The sequence below is a fragment of the Rhinichthys klamathensis genome, unplaced genomic scaffold, assembly GCF_029890125.1.
Source record: "Rhinichthys klamathensis goyatoka isolate OS25496 unplaced genomic scaffold, OSU_Roscu_1.1 h1tg000059l_1, whole genome shotgun sequence".
In the NCBI taxonomy this organism is placed as follows: domain Eukaryota; kingdom Metazoa; phylum Chordata; class Actinopteri; order Cypriniformes; family Leuciscidae; genus Rhinichthys; species Rhinichthys klamathensis.
The window spans coordinates 586819-605385 of NW_026606604.1; the positions used below are offsets into that span (position 1 = coordinate 586819).

Below are 18567 nucleotides of genomic sequence, written 5' to 3' on the forward strand. Positions count from 1 at the left end.
AGGATGATGGGAAATGAAGTCCGTGATGCAGTGCGCCCTGGTGGCGCTCAAGGGCACTCCAGCTGGTGATCATGACAGTAAACTACATCATTGTCTTTTTTAATCTCAGAATGACTTGTCTTATAAATTCCATCTTTTATGCCATAATTATGATTTACCAATGCATGATTATTTTCCTTATGTGGCAGAAATAGGCTTCCATAGGCTATACTTGTCATTGAGCCATGTTGTCTGGTTAAACCAGATCCAGGCCAGTCTGCCATATCTACCAGCAAATAAATACAAAATTCATCCTCCCACCTGTAAAATGTATATTTGATTCACTCACAAACGTGCATGTGTTTTTAAGTTTTAGGAGCTGAACCTGGCACTTTCCAAAACCCTTATAGTTTGCCATCAAAGTGGTCGCATATTGGCCAGAACTCAAAGCTTTTTTAGTTCCCGTTTGCTGTCTTGTTATGCACTCAGTCAACAGCACAACAGGAATAAAAACACGGAGAGGCGGAATGTTCCCGTGGTTTTAGGCAGCCACTCTCTCCGGGTTTGGAAATGTTCCTGACGTCTGACTCACAATCCTCTTCAACTCTTGCCCTGCTCTCATGAGTAACTTATCCCTGCTGATGAAATTTCCATATACTGTACATTAGCTCCAAATCATACGGTCACCTCGTGCTAACTAAAATATTTTATGCAAATACCAGCTTTGTTTTCTTTTTACTATGAGTTGAAAGAAAGAAGTAAAGTTATGCCGGTGATAAGGTTAAGGGTAAACACAAAAGTTAAAGATTAAAATTAATATGCAAATTTCGTTTTCCTTCAGTCAATAAATGATTGCAACACAAAGGCTTCTGTAGAATCATACCAGTGTTTTCTCCCGCCAACTGCTGACCATGTGATCAAGAGGCCCTTGAACTTTGGAACCCCAAATGTGGAGGAAAACAAGCCCACGTCTTTGTAATTGAAGTTTTTTTTGTTGGTTTTCAAGGCCATGCGTTTATTGTGGTAACACCTGTCGAAGTTTAAAATATGCGCCACAATTCAGTTGCATTAGGGACATGCTGTGTATAAACTGATATGAACCTCGGAGTCAGATAACATGAGGAACAAACAATGTGCTACTGATTTGCTGTATCAGAAGTACTTAAGTGCAGATTTATTATAATTGTTGTCAAGCCAGATGTCTGAGAAAGCAAAGAATCATCTAAAAGACAATCTTAAAGAGTTCAAGAGACAACACACAGAATCAGAAGTACATAAGTACACAAGTGGTCTTCGCTTTTTATTTATTTTATGACACGAATGTTCAAATATACATGATATTGGGTACTGTTCTCTCAAATCACTGTATTTTACAGTTATTTACCGTTGGAGCATATCCAAAGTAAGAGAAACAAATCCCCGGACAATTTTACACACTTATAGAAAATTTTCTCCAGAGACACAGCAACACATAAAAGTCGAGACAAGGAAGGAATCATTGTTTTGATTTCATAAAGTTCACATTGTCAGAAACAAAAAACAAATGTAGTGATGTAAATAAGCCTCTGAAATAAAATCGAAATAAAAAAAATGGAAAACATTGAAACATGAGTGCAAATTTCTTTGGAGGCTGGAATAAATTTAAGACATAAATATGATAAAAATATAGCCTATCAAATTAAAGACGAAAAAAAAGAAAGACAAGGCAGACGATTGACTTCAAGTAGGAGATCCCAGAAAGTGGAGGATCATGGGAAACACCCAAGCAGCTCTCATTTCTTCCTCTGGAAAACATTAGCCAGCATGGCACCGGAGGTGGTCAGCTGACCCATCTTACTTAGAAACTTGGTCTTCGCATCTTCGCCCACCAGACTCGCTGCAATAGAGATGGACCTGAAAGGGGACAGCACCGCATTCGAGGGTTAGAACATCCTACCGGGTGCTGAGAGTGACAAACTGGCAAGAATGATACTCAGACACACTGGCCACCCAGCATTTGAGTGTTACACTGTGTCCTAACCAGATGCGATGCGTCGCTACAATAAAATGTCTCTTTTCTATGTTAATCAGAGTTACTGTCTTAACCAGCCACGACGGCAAATGCAACGATCGACAGGGAATTTCTATTGTGTGAGTTTCTATTTCTTTGACTTTGCGGCTGGAACAACATATGACAATTAAAGTATGTATAAAGTATAAAGTGTGACAATCTCAGGTACTGATTATGTGCTTTATTTAAGGTTTAAAGAATTTATTGTGATTTTGAAAATCAATTTGTTTGACCTTTATAGCCATACTAAAAGCGACAAGTGATAATTCACCTCAGATCTTGAAAATGAAAGGAAACAAGAATGTTCAAACTGTGAACTCAATGTGAGCAAACAAGTGTATTCTATGACGATGATTGTTTCAGTCACTCAGTACATATTATTAAAGGGATAGTTCACCCAAAAAATTTAAATTCTTTCATTAATTACTCATCCTCATGTCGTTCCAAACCAATACGACTTTTGTTCATCTTCGGAACACAAATGAAGATCTTTTTGGGGAAATCTTAGTGCTTTCTGTCCCTCTGTTGACAGCTACGCAACTACCACTTTGACGCTTCAAAAAGTTCATAAAGAGATTGAAAACTAATCCATGTGAATTGAGCGGTTTAGACCAAACTTTCTGAAGAGACTCGATCGCTTTATATGATGTAGGGATCGACCGATATGGATTTTTTAGTGCCGATACCGATACCGATTTTTTTCCCATCAGCCTTAGCCGATGACCGATACGGGCTGCCGATTTTCTTGAGCCGATACATTTTGCTCCCTCAATTTACATCATAAAAATGACATGATGTTAAAAAATGTTACAGGTCTCAATTTAATAAAAGTAACATTTATTTAACGAAAAAAATCAATATTTAACGAATAGTAAAAAACATGTGAGGTAGAACAAGAACAAGTAGATAAACAATATTTAACAAATATTAAAAACATGAGGTAGAACAAAAAAAAGTTCACTGCTGAAAATAAATATTTAAGCATAAATAAAATAATTACACTATTGCACACAGTAGCAACCAGCATAATAAAGTGCACAGTGCACACTGTACTTCATTTTAAAAGTAACGAACTATTTACTGCCATGGTTTAAATTTTTCTACATAAAATAAAATGAGCATGTCTAGTCTCTAATATCACTGCGATGGCGAGGGAGACACACACCACACGCGTCCAAACCTCAGCCAGGTGGTCGCTGAATAAATCTTCCACAAAAAGCACGGAACAACGTTGGTATTACTTAATCCTATGACCAGTGTTCGTAACAGCTAACTTACCGTACGCATACTAGGGCTGTCAAAATTGCTCAAATGGCGTTTGTATATTCCCTTCAAAAAAACATATTTGAACATATCGTCGTGCATTTGGTCAATGACGCGCATTACGTCAATAACAGGACAAATTAATACAAAGAGACATAACTACTAGTATTAAGTAGCTTATTTGAGTTTAAACATATTTGACAACGTATTACTACAAAAAAAAAACGAGTAAATCAACTAATGGCCAAGACCGCAGAGCTCACTCTGGCTCGCCCGGACTCGCAGGCGCACTCTCTCTCTCTCTCTCGCACTCACCCTCACGCTCTCCGCGCATACCGGTTTAAATGAACAACAACAAACAAATGTTGAGTGCTGATCAAAGAGTTTTGTGCAAGCAATTTAAGGTATACAGCAGGCTTCATTCAGTGATTGAAACAAATACATTAATTGAAGTTTCACAGTACATAGAACCGACACTGAGCGCTCCGAGCGAGCTGTGCTGTGGTAACGTTAGTCTGCTACCGCGGGCGTGTTTTTCCACATTCGAATATTAATTTTCACCTTCAAAATTCAGTTTTTTGAAACTATTCGAATATATATTCGTATTTAGAATATTCATTGACAGCCCTAATGCATACTGATCGGATAGCCTACAGCTATTTGCAGCTCCCTAAATACAATGGCAAGCAAGCAGTTTTATAGACGAGTCATTCGCGTTTTCCATTTGGACCCACAAACTTGCTTAGCTATATAGTTGCAACCACATAACAGTTATAAAGCAACGTGTTTCCATTTTCAAAGTGTTTGACAATATTTCAGCAGTCAAACAGTTAAAAGATGCTTTGAAAGTTTAAAAGTTACCGTTATCTTGAAGCGCAGGTTGCACTCTGCTAGTGGGGGAGGGACAGTGCAGGGTCTGCACGTGAACTGCAGCGTCTCCAGCAGCACAGAGCTGCCTGTGGACGCCTGTCTATAAATAATGCCGGGAAAAAACTATCGGCGAACGCAGCAGGCCGATTCCGATACACGTAAAAACCGCAAATATCGGCCCGATATATCGGCTGGCCGATATATCGGTCGATCACTAATATGATGCAGATTGAATTTAGGCTTTCCATAGACAGAATAAAAGTGTATGAAGAAGAGGCAGAAAGCTCTCAGATTTCATCAAAAAGATGAACGAAAGTCTTATGGGTTTGGGGAGTAATTAATGACAGAATGCTTGTCGCTGGAATCTTATCGCGTCACGTCTGGTTAGGACACAGTGTTACGTGGAAATGTATAATAGACTTGGTAAGACTTGGTCATTTAACTCTTAATTCTACTATTCATTTGCATCCTCACTCTCTGCATGGCATTTGTCATATATTAAAATATGTCTGTAAAAATAAGAGATTTATTACAATTTATTATAAAAATATAAAATATCCTTGTAATTATTTAATGCAAAACATGACTTGATTATACACAGAAGTTATTAATGTTTTTGAAAGAAAGCTCTTATGTACATCAAAGCTGCATTTATTTCATTACAAATACAGTAACCATAATATTGTGAAATACATCATTTAAATTTAAAACAACTATTTTCAATTTTAAATGTAATTTATTCCTGCCATCAAAGCTTAATTTTCAGCATCATTACTCCAGTTTTCTTCAGAAATCATTCTAATATGCTGATTTGGTGCTCATGAAACATTTCTTATTATTATTATCAATGTTGAAAACAGTTTGTTGTGCTGCTTAATATTTTTGTGCATTTGCTTTTCAGGATTATTTGATGAATTTCTTTTGCTTTTTTTTTGTGATATATCCGTTACAACCTTTGGTCGATCAGGTGTGTATAAAAAATGTTCAAGGTCATGCAATTGCAAGATGACACACAAATATTGTTGATAAATAGAATATTTTAACACCATCTCTGTTTTATGATCATACCCTAAACGTGGATAAAACCCCCCAAAATTCTATAAATCAAACACTTCATGTACTAATACGCATCACTGCTATATAACCAACATGTTTTGTTCTCGAAAACATACTAAATATATTTCTCTCACCCATCTAACTAAATATAAAAGATCATGGATAACTCCAGGCAAAACAACCTACACCATTTGTGAGAGACAGATTCAACTGATGTATCATGACTTGTCGTGACAGTCGCAATGAAAGACTTCGCTCCATTTATAAAGTTCAAAGATTTATAAATATCTCACAGAGGCATGGAACAAAACCACTGGAAGCGTTGCTAAGACACCACTGTGAAATTAAGACGACAAGTGCTGTTTATGATCAAGCCACGTCTTTAAGTTCAAGGTTTTAAAGACTGCCACACGTGTTTGCAAGCTTCATTTTGGAAACCCACAGTTAGAAAGAGTTCTTAGCAAGCAAAAATCTGACTGCATATACCCTCTCACGTCTTCACTACATCTAGAGTCATTCAACTCTTCAAACTTGCACACTTAAGCAAATAAAAATCCATTCTCTGCATATTGCTTGACCTTTTATATAAGAAAAAAGGCGAAATTGCAGTGGCAAAATGAGATAAATAAGTGCATGAGTGAATTCAGATGCATAAAGTGTAATACGAAGCAGCCTACAGTACGTACAGGCCTGCATGAATGGAGCGGGTTTGCAATAATCATGTGGCTAAGCCTGATGGGAACTATCCTAGCAGCGGAGAGACTGAGTCAAACCCAAGCTATTAAGGAAATTAGCATGCGAAAAGCCTTCCTGAGTACCATACGATTGAGTAGGTGTCCTTGAGAAGTGTTGTGAAATTAGTTTGTTTTTACTCTGCTACAAAATGAGCACTTGTTCGCTTGTTAAGTTTTGTGGCCACAGGGATTATTTATACTGAAACAGAAGTAGACACTGTATTTATTAGATTTTCAACTTAAATGTAGTGATTTGAGGCTCCATTTACAGTAAATAAGACGACAAATCATGGTGAGACAACTATGAATGAATAAATGAAAGAGAGTGTCTTCTCACCCTTGTGCCTCTCCAATGCCTTTGTTCTCCACCTTTATTTCACACTCCTTTATCATGGAACTGAGAATAACCTGAAGGACAAACGGGAAAAGGAGGATGTATTCTTAGAGCACTGCTGGGAAGTCTGACATACACGCGCAGACACACACGCACATCAGCTGGACATTACTAGGCAAAGGAAATTAAATAAATAGAAATTGGGTTATATGACATGCAGCGTAGAAAAAAAAATGTTAAGACGACAAGACTGGACCAGGCTAAGGAAAGGGACTCAATGTTAATGGTATGTATTTAATTAGGAATTATAGTTGGCTACTGTAGTAATGTCATGTAGACGTGAAAATGAAAAAATTTAGGACATTTTTGAAATGTTTGATTTAATACCTCATGCTCAGGAGAGAGCTGCTCCATATCTGTCCTCAAACATCTCAGTCCAGGGAGGAAATGATTCACCATAAGTTCTTCAGAAATAACTGAAGCCCCGGAGTTAAGAAAACATACCTGTAAAATATACACGTCTTCCCCTTCCATGGTTCAGTACGCATCCTTAAAAACTCCTTAATATAAATGTAATATAATACAATACAAGAAAAATAAAATAAATATTCATGACTAAATAAAACCAAAAATTGCTAAACTTAATTTCATTCTTTGATACACAACAGCACAAAAACACTAAAACTAAAATTAAATTGAAATCAAACTATAAAATACTGAAAAACAAAACTACACTAAAACTAAGTCAAAACAAAAGTGAAAAGAGAAAAAATAAAATAAAAACTATTTTAAACCTACAGTAAACCTGCAATTAAGGCTGTTATTCTAGAAAGGTTTAATTAATTACAAGATATACCAATTCATTATTTTAAATACATGACAATTAAATCACATATAGCAATATTTGATGTGAAAAGATATTATAACCATAATGCAGAAAAATATATACAATTTTTTTAAACTATAATAAACCTGCTGTTAATCTATCAGTTTTTAATTAAATTATATACAAATGAATATATTAAAATGTAATTTTCGCAGCAAATATACCAATATTTTCTGTGAAAAGAAATGATGTCCTTAATGCAGAAAAATATATTTTTTAATAAATTAAATGTAATTGACAGCTCTGCACATAATCTCTCTGAAAATATGAATTTAATAATAATAACATTAATATTAAAGGGGTCATATAATGGTACATGCACTTTTACAAGTTGATTGTACTGAAATGTGTGTTGGCAGTGTCTGTACACAACCATCATATAATGATAAAAATCCATCCAGTGGTTTTGTTTTAATCTCCTTATATGTTTTCCCCTGTCTTAAATTGAGCCGTTCGTTTTTGTGACGTAAATAAAACGGACGCCCCTCCCACGATTGTTGATTGACAGCCGCGACAGCCGCGTTTCAACACAGACCCGCCCTCGCTAGCTGTCAATCATAGTCAGCGCGGACCGGCCATTGTTGATATGCTGGAGCACTGTCTATAAGCAGAATGGCGTCTAAGCGATTGTGGTGTTCTGTTCTTGGGTGTAATAACGAACACAGCAGTCATTTTAATGTTCCTAAATCCGAACCGCTGAAGACGCAGTGGCTGAGTTTGTTTTCGAAGGGAATATTCCCCACGAGCAACGTCAATGCTCTCATGTTTGCGCGAATCATTTCTCACACCAGACTGCTTTATAAACGAGGGTCAGTATAAAGCTGGTTTTGCTAAGAAGCAGCTCCTGAAGAAAGGATCGGTAGCAGATATTCGTGTTCCTGCTGAACCTCCAAAAGAACTGAAGTGAGTGTAACGTTTTATTAAACTTTATATTACTATTTATATTAATCCTTGTAAATCGCTAGCTGCATGCTTCACAATGAATGCGTCTAAGGTTTACACTCAGGGTACATTACGGCATGTTTTCTATGTATGACGTTCTCAATATAATGCATAATCCCGCGTTTATACTGAACAACGCGTTATGGTTATTGTGTTACAAACGGTGTACGCCAGAGCCGGCTCTGGTGACGCATAGAACAGAGAGGCGGAGTCAGCAAAGCTCATGATCATTTAAAGTCATATACACTGAAACGGCGTGCTGAAAACAGAGCTGTTTTTGACCAGGTAAAATAAGTGTTTTCTTGCAATACTAATGAGAATTTTTAATTAAAGTATATTACAAACTTTTAATTTAGACCCTAAAGAATCATATTAGCTTGTACAAAAATGGCATTATATGACCCCTTTAATAATAAATGTGTATGAATCTTCATTTTCAAGAGTAACAGGTAACTCAGTTGAATTGCTGTACTAAAACTCCAAATGAACGAAACCATGAATTAAACAACAGTGTTAAAATACCAGTTATCAGTATCAGCTTAAAGCTTCATGATTGAATAAAGACCAAACCGAAACAATGACCACCACAAAACTTGATATAAACTGAACCGTGAGAAATCTGCACTGCTAAACCCCTAACAACTACCCATAATGACTTGCACTTTTACAGTGCGTACACACCAGTATACAGTCCACTGATTCAGACTCGACCTCATATTGATCATGTTGCAAAACCTCAAAACACAGACAGGACGAGGTTTTAGAAAACTGCCTGGGGGGCAAGCCACTGCTACAGGGGGGTCTCAACCATGGCACAGCGGACAAAAATAAAGTGAAACTTAGATGGGGGAGGGGGGGGAGGGGGGCAAGACAAAGGAGCATCTGCGAAGGCATGTATGCTGGGAATCCTGACCAAAGGGCTGGACTAGACTCTCTTCGCTCAAACGAACAACATCACAGAGCGTTTAACGACAAATTCTGCCATCCACCCTGCAATTAAGTGTACAAATATGGCTGAGGTTTTTTTTCTTTCTTTCCCTGCCAGCGGGATATGCAAACATTTTCACAACGTTGAAGCTCTCAGAAAAAAAAAAAAAAAGAAAAAAAAAAAGAGAGAGTGAGAATGCAAATCCAGCTATGTAGGAGACTCAAGTCCAGCTTAAATAGTTGACCATTGCTAAAAAACACAGAAAAAGTGGCCATACAGATTGTGTGTTCAGTATCTGTTATTAAGTTGAAACTGGAGGTAAAACTGTGGTTATACTGTACAAGCTGCCATACGCCACAAAATCAGTAGAGAAACCAGTGAAAAATGGCTTCTGCTCCCAAACATCAGCACTGGAGGTGTACAGTCCAATTCCACTGTCTATCTGTTTTCAATTTGTAATCAAAATGGTCCATGCTCTTAGAGAAAAATCAGCTTCTGGAAATTTTGAAAATGCAAACCGCTGAGGCGCACAAAAAAATAAGAAAAAGCTTGATTGATTTCTTGAGAAAAAGAAGAAGCCTGAAATAGTCAGCCAAACAATAGCCCACAGACTTCCATGGACTGTCTAATGTATACTTTCCCCCAAAATAGCAAGGGTTTGGCAAAATGGCAAGCTATAATTTGATTGGCTGGGTTTTACTCAAATATCAGGTTTTTAAATCGCTGTATGAGGACATAAAGCAGTGTTTACAAGACACTAAATAACTGATAAATAATAAGCTTTGATAAATAATAAGTGTTTTTAAGGAATAACCAGACACTGGATTTAATACATCTCCACAAAGAAGCGGCTCCTCATTAGCTACAGTATGTTTCCATCCAAAGATGCAAATTAAACATGTGCGCAAAATTGTAATATCGCATAAATCATTTGCGAATAGAGCAGAGTTTCTATTCCAAGTGTTCAAGAGAACAAAATCGTCACTTTCTGGGAAATAGGCGCACAAACTGGTAATAATAATAATGGAAGTTTCTGCAATCGGGGGAAGCCACTGTGGATATTTTTTCTACATCATAAATTCCTTGAGCGAAATGCAATAAACGCTGTCATGTTATCTTGCGTTTGGATGTCTGGTTTTTGGGAACGCAATCGTGATAGACACTTCTGGGAGGTAATTACACCCAACCACTTTGATTGAAGACTTTGACTCAGGCATTTCAGAATAACTAAAACAACATTTGATATGCTGTGTTGGTCCGCTGGTTAGTCCAGTTGTCCAATCACAAGCAATGCCACATTAGTTTTTTTTTTTTTACTGATCGAGGGATTTATTCTGCAAATATGCTTCCATTGTAGTTTATGCACAAGTCTTTTTTATCAGATAAAAAAATTGAGCATAGTATTTTTTATGCTCATTTTTAGAATTTATGCGCATCTTGGTGTTTCCATCCAACGTTTTTTTACACGATAACCCCAAATTTGCATAAAAATTTGAATAAAAAAAAAGTATATAAAGATCTGAAGTATCGATTTTGTGTGAAAAATCATCACAATATAATAATGTATGATTGTGTCAGCACAGCACATTTTGAGACCAGAATTACCTGCAAAGTGGACCAGACTTCATGCTACTAGTCAAAACCATGTATGTGAGACAAACTGAAAGGTTATTTATTAGCAGTCAAAAGTAGTTCTAAACAGACAGAACAGTGTCTAACTTAGAAATGACCTCTCCTTAATGTGACTATAAAGGATACAACAGCAGGATAAGGCGCTGTACGCCTCAAACAGTTGAGTGGCAATGTCAATTCTTTTACTCTCCACCGTCTGTTGGTTGTTGCACAGAGCCAGTTTGTGCAAATGAGGAAGAACAACTGTAGGGGGGAACAGGCAGAGGACAGAGCATGAAAAAAAACAACATCACAAAATACTTCTGCCAAACTAATGTGTACACACAGTTACAGGAGAAGAATGACAATACTGTTTTCATCACATTACAACAAGCTATTGTGTTTTTCTCTGTGCAAATAGTCAAAACCTTTGCATAAGCATGTAACTCTTTCTTTAGTGTATATAGAGAAGACACTTACATTCATCTCTGAAGCGCGGCTCTGCGTTGGGTCCTACTCTTCCAAATGTTTTGATAATTTCCATGTGCAAAGAATGCTGGTCCTGATACTGGGGGTCTTCCAGAAAAGAGGCAAGCTGCATTTTCACTCTCTCTAGCAGCTAATGAACCCACACACACACACACACACACACACAAAACATTAAATACATCTCTATAGCTTCTCTACACAATTTGTAAACTTGTGACAATTCATATTTATTGGATAATTTGATATATTTGCTGTAAATAAGAGCTTCTCTATTCACTTTGTAAGCTGCAGTGCTAATTAATATTTACTTTGTATTTTTCATTTATTTGTATAAATTGTATTTCACACACACATTTTTTTTATATTAACGCTTAAAAATATTAACACTTACTTTTAACATAGTAACACTTTATAAGGTCCCATTAGTTAACAAAAATACAACTTTTCATTGTTTAATGTTAATTGCAACATTTACTAATACATTATTAAAACCTAACAACTAAGATTAAAAAATGTCTTCGAAGTATTTTTCATTGTTAGTTCACGTTAACTAATGTTAAAAAACTTATTGTAAAGTTTTACCCATAAAATATTATATAGCAATAACCAAATATATCTATTTTTCGCTAATATAGTGACTTAAATATTTTAAAATTGACAAATATATGTGCAGTGTCTGTAATATGAAAGACTTGTACCTCTTTTTGAGTTACAGTTTCCATAATTGTTCCAAAGGCAGGTATTGTTGATATCCTCACTGAGCTGAAAATAGAAAATCCATCACTATACATCCAAAAGAAACCACTCATTTCCCCAATAAAATGATAAAAGATGCATGAATGGAACAGAACCATGAGATGCCAATCACTTGATGGAATATGTGGTAAGCAAGATGATTAATGTCACATGATCATTCCCATGTCAGTATGAAAACCAAAACAGAAACAAACAGACAACAAATATCCAAACCCACTGAAACCCCCCCAGAAAATAAAAAATAAAAATAAAAAATATCCAACTAAGAGAATGCGGAGAGGAGGTTTTTAAAATGTCTCATAGCTAGGGTTAACTCACAATTCAGGACCACTGCACAAGGTAATAAGGGCCGGAGCTACTCGCTTGTCAATTAAGGCTTCGCTCATGCCTCGAAGAATCAGCTGCAAACCGGTCAGATGCAAAAGAGAGACGGGGGGGTCAAACACAAATGGCCAAGAACCTAGCAGGGAGGGGGTGGTAGAGAAGACTGTAGTACTAGGGGCCTTGGGAGAAAGTGACTGGCAGCCAAACATGCCACAGGCTACATGGATGGACAGATGGGTTGACTGAAAGAATGAATGGATTGCGGAAAGCAGGTAGCTTCTCCAAGCGTGCAGTGGTTAGTGAAGCCTGAATGAAGGATGTTAGTACATAAACAAAATAAGCACTGTCTCTCAAGCCTTGGTTTCATCAGGAGAGCCAGATATACACCTTCACACTGACATAATGATCAGCATCAATTACAAATGGTGCATACAAGGAATAATTATATTCGCTGAAATTAATAATGGTTGATTTCAAGATTAAACATGGATGTCTGTGCCATATTTCTACCTCAAAATAAAGAATAAAAAAATAAAAAATTGATTTTTGCAAATGGATTTTTTAGGGCTGTCAAACGATTAATCACGATTAATCACATCAAAAATAAAAGTTTGTCTTTACATAATATATGTGTGTGCACTGTGTATAATTATTTTGTATATAAATGCACACATGTATATATTTAAGAAAAATATGTTATTTATATATAAAATGTTTATATTTATATAAAAAATACATTATATATAGGCTACATTCAGTCTATATACAGAATGTACATGCAAATATTTCTTAAATACACATGCATGTGTGGGTATTTATGTATTAAAAATAATTATACACAGTACACACACATATTTGTAAACACAAACTTTTATTTTGGATGCGATTAATCGTTTGACAGCCCATTTATTTGCATTATGACATTATTTTCATAGCAATTACGCATATTTATCCTTCTGTTGGTTAGTAGCTTATTATAATGCAAATCAATTATTATTATGAGGAAAAAAATACTGGTTCTGTCAAATTGATTAATCACATCTAAAAGTTTGTTTACATAATACACGTTTGCATATATATTAATACATTAATTTATAATGTTGTGTGTGTATACACTGTATATAACACATACACACATTTTTATACACAAATGTTTTATGTATATGTCCATATGAACATATACACAGACACGCACACACACACACATACATATTTATATATATATATAAAAATTAATAATATATACACGCACATACATATATTATGTAAAAAAAACTTTTGTTAGATGCGATTAATCAATTTGACAGCAATAAAAAATATACACAGACAATTAATTTTAATATGAGAAAAAAATTAATTGGTATAATTTTTAATTTCTTGAATAAATATTTATGTCTGGGCCATATTCCAACCTTAGAATAAAATCATTTGAAAAAAAAATATAAAATAAAATATATATATATATTCTATAAATAATGAAACATTTTTATTTATTTTTTATATATACTGCAGTTTGTTTTTATTACTGTATTACAGTCATTATAATGAGAATGAGATTACTGTAATAAGAATTTGTGAGGGAAAATGTGATTCATTGTGATGGAATTTTTTGTGTGAAATATGACCCACACATTTCATTAAATAATAATAAAACATTTCTACGTGCTATCATCCTGACTTTCATTTATACGAACTTTTATTAAAAGTTAATTGGATTAAATTATTTGAAACCCATAAATCTTGGCTCCGCCCATCCCGTGGCACAGGTAGGTGGTACTCAATAGGAGAGAGGCTAATAGAGGTGTGGTCTCCTGAGAGAACCAAGGCAGAGGGAGGTGCATGGATGAAGGAGGCAGGAGACTTACATTTCAGGATCACTGGAGAGAGTGATAAGTGCTGGAACAACTCTCTGAGCTACTAGAGTTTCATTCACCCCCTTCACCAACAGCTGATTGGTCAGAGCAGGGGTGATGTCACACAGGATGCATGGAAAGAGCGAGCACAGTGTCATGGAACACCGCAGAGAGAAAGAGAGAGAGAAACAAAAGAACACAAAAGAAACAACGGTAACAAACTAAAAAAAACAGCGCAGACATACAACGAAAAACATGACAGAAGCCCAAAGAGGCGCTACACAGATGAATTAAATAAAAATAAGGACTAAAAAGGCCAGGCAAATTTAACTAAAGCTACGACCACAGATGAGGAGAAGGGGGTTTCTCAGATGGAAGAGTTTATTAACACTCCTCGAACCTTCATTACGGACTTACACGGGGCGTGTGCGTGTGTGTGTGTGGGGGGGGGGGGGGGGATGAAATGTGGGCGTTTGTAACGTAATTTTTGTATGGCAATAGCAAGCGTGCTGTGGTGCAAAAGACATACGGATGCTTTAAAGCGGCAACAACTTCAAAAACACATCCAGTGATTTGACAGATAACAGGGATGACAAGGCACAAGGGGGCCCTAGAGGGAGTGTGGAGAGGTCTGAAAGTACATGTATACCACCTCACACCAACCATCAACATTTTAAATACATTATGATATTACAGCTAATCTAAATAAAAAACAAAGCATTAGGTGATAAAAATAATCATTTGACTGGCCTGGAGGAAGGTAAATGTCTTTAAATATAAACTTTATTTACTATATGGCTAAATAAACATTATGAATTGAATTGGAGGAAGGGCTTACCTCGAACATGCGTGCAGCTGTGCAGCGCACCAGTGCAGATGTATGGACCACTCCATACCAAAGCACCGTTAGAAGAAGCTCATGATACGCTGGGTTTGCCCTGGAGACAAGTAACTGTTTCAGGCAATCACTAAATGACAGTTGATGATCCTACTAAACCTGATCTTCAAGACAGTTAGATTGCCATTAGCAGGAAATGTCTGATGCATTAGATCATCTAGTGACAGTGGAAAGGATATGGGAGTGAAACACATTGGGACATGTTTTTATTGTGCAATACTGCTTAAACTATTAGTCGGTTTATAAGGGCTCAACATCAAGGATGGATCCACTGACCTGGATCCAGTGTGTGAGGTGTTTCGTGTCTTCATGCCTTGTAAATTTAAACATTTTCTTTTATATAACATTTAATATTATTTAGAACAGCTTGTCAACTCTTTGAACGTCAAACGTATTAAGTTTATATTAACTTAAATATTTAATATTATCTAACTAGCTAATAAAGATGAAGCTGTGTCTATATTGCAAGAATGACTTGTGCTTAGGTAGGGGACAAATATTTGCAAACCAATTAGAAAAATTGTTGAATAAGTTATATTTTTTTAAAATAATTTAAAACTATGAAACCATAAAGTATAATTATTAATGCAAATATGTAATAAATAAATATTCAAATAATGTTAAAACTATGAAATCATAAATAATAAATAATATTGTCAAACATTACTAGTAATAGTAAACCTAATAGGCCTAGTAATAATAAACAATGTAGTATTATTTAATATTATTTTATTACTAGGCCAGTCAAAACAGTAATGTTTGACAATGTATACCATCATTTTCCAGTAAAAGCTCTTAAGAATTTCTTAATTATAATTAATTGATTAATTAATTATAATAATCTGTGAAATAGTAAAATACAATTATACATCTAAAAATAATTTAAATTATGAAAACTATAAAATATAATTACTAATGCAAATGTGTAAAGATAATATATTAATAAATATTAAAGCAATTAAAATAATGTTAAAACTATGAAATCAGAAATAAAATAATACATGCAAAAATGCTTTTAAAATGAGAAGTATTAAGCTTTAAATTTTAATTAATAAATAAATATTGCCCTGTGAAGAAGCTTGGCGGACAAATACTAAGTCTAATATGAATTACTTTTATGGGTTTTTGTTTGTACTTTTTGGAGCTTCACAGGCCCTGATCACAGTTAAACAGCTCCAATTGTGTTCCATGGAAGAAATAAAATCATATGGGTTTGGAATGGCATGAGGGTGAGTAAATGATGACAATTATAACATTTGTGTGAGCTACTCCTTTCAAATGGATGTATTAATATAGCTTTCGTGCACAGAAACTGACAGGTTCTTTCAATAGTGGGGTCTTGTGAGCAAGTCAGTTTACATCATCTTAAAGGAATTACAGCTTCAGATGAGCTCATGCAGAAAGACATCTTGGCTGACGGACACTCACCCCAGCTCAACAAATGAAGCCTTTAGACTGTCAAGAGGAGCATGGGAGAGAGATAGGGTGGTCATGACATCCTCAAGAAAGCCCACCAAGAGTTTACGGTCCTCCTCCTGAAACAAGTGACTTCATCAGAGAAAGGCGTTTACTGAATTATGACATCTTATATCATGCGTACAGTGACACTCCTACCTGATTGTAGCATGTCAGGACTCCGGTTGCATAGATCGGCACCGTAGCCTTGGTAAGGATGCCGTTTCCAGCGGTGGCGTCTGCAGGAGACAACCCTTGTTACAATCACTAAACTTATATAACAGAACACTCAGTTCTATATTCAGTTAGACTGGACATCAGAGTTAATTGAATTCATCTGGTAATAATTCAGAAAGACCATTAAAATGATACCGCATGCCTAGTTTTGTTGGCAGATACTTAACCATTGACTTGTTTTAACTCAACAAACATTCAAAGAATGAAAGAAAGAGCTCCATTTTCAAATCCCATGAAGAGTAAAAACACATATTTGACACACAAGTCTTCAGCTTGGGAAAGAGATATAGAGACTAAGAGTGTGTGTTCTCTTCCCAGCCCCTCCTCTGACAGCGGGGGTGTTATTCTTGGTTAACTGAACATTCACTCACCCACATTTTCCTCAGATAGCCGCAAGATTTCTTGGAATTGAGGTTTTACCTTCGAAAAGGAGGGAAAAACAACACCTAAATTAAACTGGAAGTGCTGAACTGTGTAACTGAGCCAGACTATTTGCAGCACAAACTCTATTTAGCTACTTCCCTTTTCCAAATGAAGAAAAAAAAAGTTCAGAGAAAGAGATTGCTGTATGGAAAGCATGGCCTGTCCTACCTTGGTGTTGGTAAAGATTTTCCCAAATGTTCGACATAATCTCCAGAAGAACCTGGAGAACTCGTGCACACAGGTGGATGAGGTGACGTTGATGCGTCCTACAATCTCTATTATCTGTGGTAAACTGTGGAGAGAAATCAGAATTAGGTCCAGTTCAAATGCAGGTGAAGGCCATTTATATGCAACACGTGAACTACATGTCAGTTCACAGTGCATTAATGTTAACAGATACAACTTTTGATTTTAATAATGTATCAGTGTTAAGATTAACGTTAACTAAGAATAATAAATGCTGTAGAAGTATTGTTTATTGTAAGGTAATTAATGTAGTTAACTGATGTAAACAAATGAAACCTTACTGTAGTGTTCCCAAAAATTAGAAGGATTTCAAATACATTGTACCTTAAATGAAAGGGACAATATTATGCACTTTAGTAGTATTTTATTTTTTACAGCCAAAAATACTTAAAATTTAGTTTTAAATATCCTTTTGGATTAAACATGCTGTTTTGCTATACCTTTAGGATTTGCTATAAATACGTTTTTTTTTTTGTTCAAGTTCAAGTTAGCGTGCCAGCAAGCATGACTATATTCATGGCTATATACACATTGACATGACATGTATGCATATGTATCAAAACAAATATTTCATATAAAAAAAATATTTTTAAAAGGGAAAAGTAAAGAGACCTAGGAGTTAAAACCATCATAGTCCATAAAAATATGCTTCAGAGATATTGGACTATGATCTTCAGCCATTTACAAAAACGTACGAGTCTGGAGTCATTTGACACTTTCTGACCCTTAGTTTTCACTTATAAATGATCTAGGTGGCATGAAGAATAAGCTTTGAATTATGAATACTAACAGTACAGCAAAAGATCAAGGAAAACTGTTTTTATGAACACGTATGCATGCCATTTAACTCTCTAGAACGTCTAAGGTGTGGCCTGCTGGTAGTGCACATGCTCCAACATGAGTGGGTGACCCAAGTTCCTGTCTCCACCTTCAATAAAAATGTCAAAAGAGGCCAAAAACCAGGGGTCAAAAGGGGTAAGAGTGTGAGTAAGAGATCCACTCACAACTGGTTGACCACCCAGAGCAAACTGTCCCATCCTGTAGTTCCTTCATGCTGGAGCTGATGATCATATAACTGCAGCAGAACTGCCAACTGCTCTCGGCTGCCCACGATGGTGGCCACGTCCTGCAACGGGGAGGCTGGCCGCGGGAATCGGGTCACTGCAGGGTCACATGAACGTGCACACACACACAGAAGCAGACTTTAAAACCAGGAATACACCAAAAAAAAAA

At 35.9% G+C, this 18567-nt stretch overlaps 1 protein-coding gene across 10 annotated transcripts in view; it reads right to left on the reverse strand.

Moving 5' to 3' along the window:
- Positions 1-1250: 1250 nt before the first annotated feature.
- Positions 1251-18567, reverse strand: part of relch (RAB11 binding and LisH domain, coiled-coil and HEAT repeat containing) — a 48284-nt gene continuing 30967 nt past the window's right edge. For 6 of the 10 annotated variants that reach the window (XM_056248821.1, XM_056248822.1, XM_056248823.1 and 3 more), the window contains 13 exons: positions 18339-18495; positions 17257-17380; positions 17037-17085; positions 16588-16667; positions 16402-16508; positions 14914-15013; positions 14088-14170; positions 11841-11904; positions 11134-11272; positions 10801-10917; positions 6674-6762; positions 6290-6360; positions 1251-1872 (listed from right to left, as the gene is read on the reverse strand). In XM_056248821.1, coding sequence (XP_056104796.1) covers positions 1752-1872; positions 6290-6360; positions 6674-6762; positions 10801-10917; positions 11134-11272; positions 11841-11904; positions 14088-14170; positions 14914-15013; positions 16402-16508; positions 16588-16667; positions 17037-17085; positions 17257-17380; positions 18339-18495 — 1301 coding nt within the window. In that variant the 3' untranslated portion in view covers positions 1251-1751. Of the gene's footprint in view, positions 1873-6289; positions 6361-6673; positions 6763-10800; positions 10918-11133; positions 11273-11840; positions 11905-12216; positions 12300-14087; positions 14171-14913; positions 15014-16401; positions 16509-16587; positions 16668-17036; positions 17086-17256; positions 17381-18338; positions 18496-18567 lie in introns of those variants that run through there. The other 4 variants (XM_056248815.1, XM_056248818.1, XM_056248819.1 and 1 more) reach the window with 3 other exon arrangements.